This window comes from Zingiber officinale, chromosome 1B (genome assembly GCF_018446385.1).
Source record: "Zingiber officinale cultivar Zhangliang chromosome 1B, Zo_v1.1, whole genome shotgun sequence".
NCBI classification, from domain to species: domain Eukaryota; kingdom Viridiplantae; phylum Streptophyta; class Magnoliopsida; order Zingiberales; family Zingiberaceae; genus Zingiber; species Zingiber officinale.
In genome coordinates this window covers 41,127,094-41,130,314 of record NC_055986.1, presented here as the reverse complement: position 1 = coordinate 41,130,314, position 3,221 = coordinate 41,127,094, and the positions used below count along the sequence as shown (strand labels likewise).

At 34.8% G+C, this 3,221-nt stretch overlaps 1 protein-coding gene across 1 annotated transcript; it reads left to right on the top strand.

Moving 5' to 3' along the window:
• Nucleotides 1-596: 596 nt before the first annotated feature.
• LOC122038038 lies at nt 597-2,285 on the top strand. The gene is made up of 3 exons (XM_042597589.1): nt 597-1,039; nt 1,956-2,007; nt 2,058-2,285. Exons 1-3 carry the CDS (start codon nt 597-599, stop codon nt 2,283-2,285), a joined length of 723 nt encoding a protein of 240 aa, XP_042453523.1.
• The last annotated feature ends 936 nt before the right edge of the window (nt 2,286-3,221 follow it).

The following is a 3,221-nucleotide window of genomic DNA, read 5'->3' as shown; positions in this document are numbered from 1 at the left end:
TGTGGAATTAGATTTAAATGATATTGTTAGTGATCCTGGATTACGAAAATCAATTGAAGAGTTTGATATTTCTATTCGAGATCAAGTCCGAAGAGAGTACTTGACTAGGGGGCCCTGCCAACTAATTGGGCATATGTATCCAAAAAGATCTTTTGGTAATCAAGAAAGGAGTTTCCAAGATAGTTGGTATAAAATATATACTTGTCTAGAATATAGCATATCAAAAGATGCGACATTTTGCTTATGGTGTTATCTTTTTAAACTATCAAATAAAGGAGGTCGATATAAAGAGGATGCCTTTGTAAAACGAGATTCATTAATTGGAAAAATGCTTTAGAAAGATTTAATTTGCATAATGGTGTCGTAGATAGTTGTCACAATCATGCTAGAGTACAGTTTGAATCTTTTGAAGATCAAAGATATAGTGTTTCAAATATATTACGAGCACATGGGTGAGATATAGAGGTTTTTTATTGTACTCGTTTAACAGCAATGTTGGATGTTACGCGATTTCTTTTGAAGCAGGGACTGTCTTTCCGTGGACATGATGAGTCAAGTAATTCTTTAAATAGAGGAAACTTTCTTGAATTGCTTCAATGTACAGTCAACAAAATGAGAAAGTTTCAAAGGTTGTTAATCAAAACGCTCTCGGAAACAATCAAATGATTTCTCCAGCAATTCAAAAAGACCTTATGTGTGCTTGTGCCTCTGAGATCACACTTTCCATAATTGAAGATATTGGAAACAATGTTTTCTCCTTAATGATTGATGAATCTCGAGATATTTCAGTGAAGGAGCAAATTGGAGTTGTTTTGAGATATGTGAACAAAAGAGGACAGGTGATTGAACGATTCCTTGCAATTGTACATGTATCTGACACTAGCTCTCATTCTTTGAAGGATGCTGTCGATGCTTTATTTGTGAAACATGGATTATCATTATCTAGACTGAGAGGTCAAGGATATGATGGAGCTTCAAATATGCAGGGTGAATTCAATGGGTTGAAATCTCTCGTTTTGCAAGAAAATCCATATGCAAGGTATATTCATTGTTTTTCTCACCAATTACAATTAGTTATTGTTGCTGTTGCCAAGAGTAATCTCAATGCGAGTGATTTTTTTAACTATGTCACTATGATTGTCAATACGACGGGAGCATCATGTAAAAGGAGAGATCAACTTAGGCAAATTGAACATGATACGATTGTTGCAATGTTGGAGGGTGGAGACATTAGTACGGCCAGTGGCAAAAATCAAGAAACTAATTTAGTAAGGCCAGTAGACACTCGTTTGGGATCACACTACTTGACATTGGGTCGTCTATTATCTATGTGCCCTTCAGTGATACAAGTGTTGGAGAATATTTGTGATGATTCTAGTTCTTTTGATAGTAGAGGGGTTGCCAAAAGTTTGATTCAGAAAATGGAGAATAATGAGTTTGTTTTCATGTTGTACTTGATGAAGATGATATTGGGAATGACACATGAGTTGTCACTTGTGTTACAACAAAAGGATCAAAATATTGTCCAAGCCATAAGTTTGATTGAGAGTGTGAAAGATCAATTTCAAATATTTAGGGAAGAAGGATGACATGCAATTATAGATAAAGTCAACACATTTTGAGAGTTTAATGAGATCCCAGTGTCGGGGATGAAAGACAATTGTTTGATTGGTGGTCGTAGTAGACGTAGAAGGTAAATCATCACCAATTTGCATTATTATCGTGTGGAGATTTTCTATCAGGTATTATTTCTAAAAAAGAAAATCTATTATTATTATATTCATCAATAAGATTTTTTTTACTTATTAATTATTATTCTTGCAAATTACAATGTTAGGTTGTTGATTTAGTTATATAAGAGATGAATACTCGTTTTTCAGAAGTTGGCATAGAATTGCTTAGTTGTATAACATGTCTTCATCCAAGGATTTTTTTTTTTTGAATTCAATGTTCAGAAACTCGTTCGACTTTGTGATTTATATCTTGAGGACTTCTCAACAAATGATTGTATAGTTATTGAATAACAACTTCAGAATTTCATTCATAATATACAACAGGATCCAAATTTTTTTGGAATTGAAGATTTGGGAAGTTTTGCTCAGAAAATTGTTGAAACTCTAAAAAATCAAGCTTATCCATTGGTTTATCATCTAATTGAGATGACATTAGTTTTACCAGTTGCGACCGCTTCTGTTGAAATAGTATTTTCTGCGATGAAGATGATAAAGACTGATTTACGTAACAGAATGGGAGACGAGTGGATGAATGACAGTCTAGTCGTATAATCGAGAAATATATCTTTTCAACAATTGAAAATGAGCAAATATTGCAGCGTTTTCAAAAGATGAAAAGCCGCAGGATGTAGTTGCCTCCTCTTTCTTATCCAACGACCACCTAATATGTCACCAAGTGTTAACCAATACCTTAATAAGCAATAGTCTAATTGCAATTTATTGATTTAGTATTTTATCTTTTTATGATGTCAAATTGAACTTTTTGTTATTAAATATATTTATTATGTTACAAAAGATATTCTGTTAGCCCTCGATAAAATTTATCTCTAGATCTGCCCCTGGCTCAATCTCATATTTTGGCATCTTATCTTGGCCTCATTACCGACTTCGTCTACTCTCAAGGTCACTCAACACTTACCATAATGTCTCATTCTCAAATCAAGCCCACACTCTATGTGGCCTAGGGCATATGGGTAGAGAGGTCGCGCAACTACCCCATCATTGAGAATTATTTCTCTACAAATACTCCAGAACACGTGTCGTTAGATGAATGGAGAAGTGGTTATAGGATTATCAGGTCTTGTCCCCTAGATACCTCCCTCAAAACATGTGGTGCTTAGTAAATGACAAGGGAACCAACGGTTGTTAGATATAGTCCCCTTGATTGACTGATACGAGGAAGATAGAGGATCATGCTCTACACCTAATATGAAGATGCTCTCCTAGGAATAACAATGGGTCGGATTCAGATCGGATTCCATATCCTTCATTCCCATATCCATCGGGTATCAAATATCCATCCCCATACTCTCATACCCATTAAAGAATCGGATATCTTCTATACTAATAATTTTTCTTCTTTCCATCCAATTATTATCATTTTTCGTCTGACTTAGATTCCGGACAAGATCAAATTTGGCGTCGTCTATGGGAATCTTCTCCACCTATTCTAGAATGTGAAGATGGATGACGTCGGAAGGTTCTCTT

Excerpts from the sequence above, each read along its gene's own strand:
- LOC122038038 (XM_042597589.1), top strand. The coding sequence starts at position 597 with ATGTACAGTCAACAAAATGAGAAAGTTTCAAAGGTTGTTAATCAAAAC. Across the intron at positions 1,040-1,955 it reads CAAGAAAATCCATATGCAAG|AAACTCGTTCGACTTTGTGA; the intron begins GTATATTCATTG and ends TTCAATGTTCAG. Across the intron at positions 2,008-2,057 it reads GGACTTCTCAACAAATGATT|GATCCAAATTTTTTTGGAAT; the intron begins GTATAGTTATTG and ends AATATACAACAG.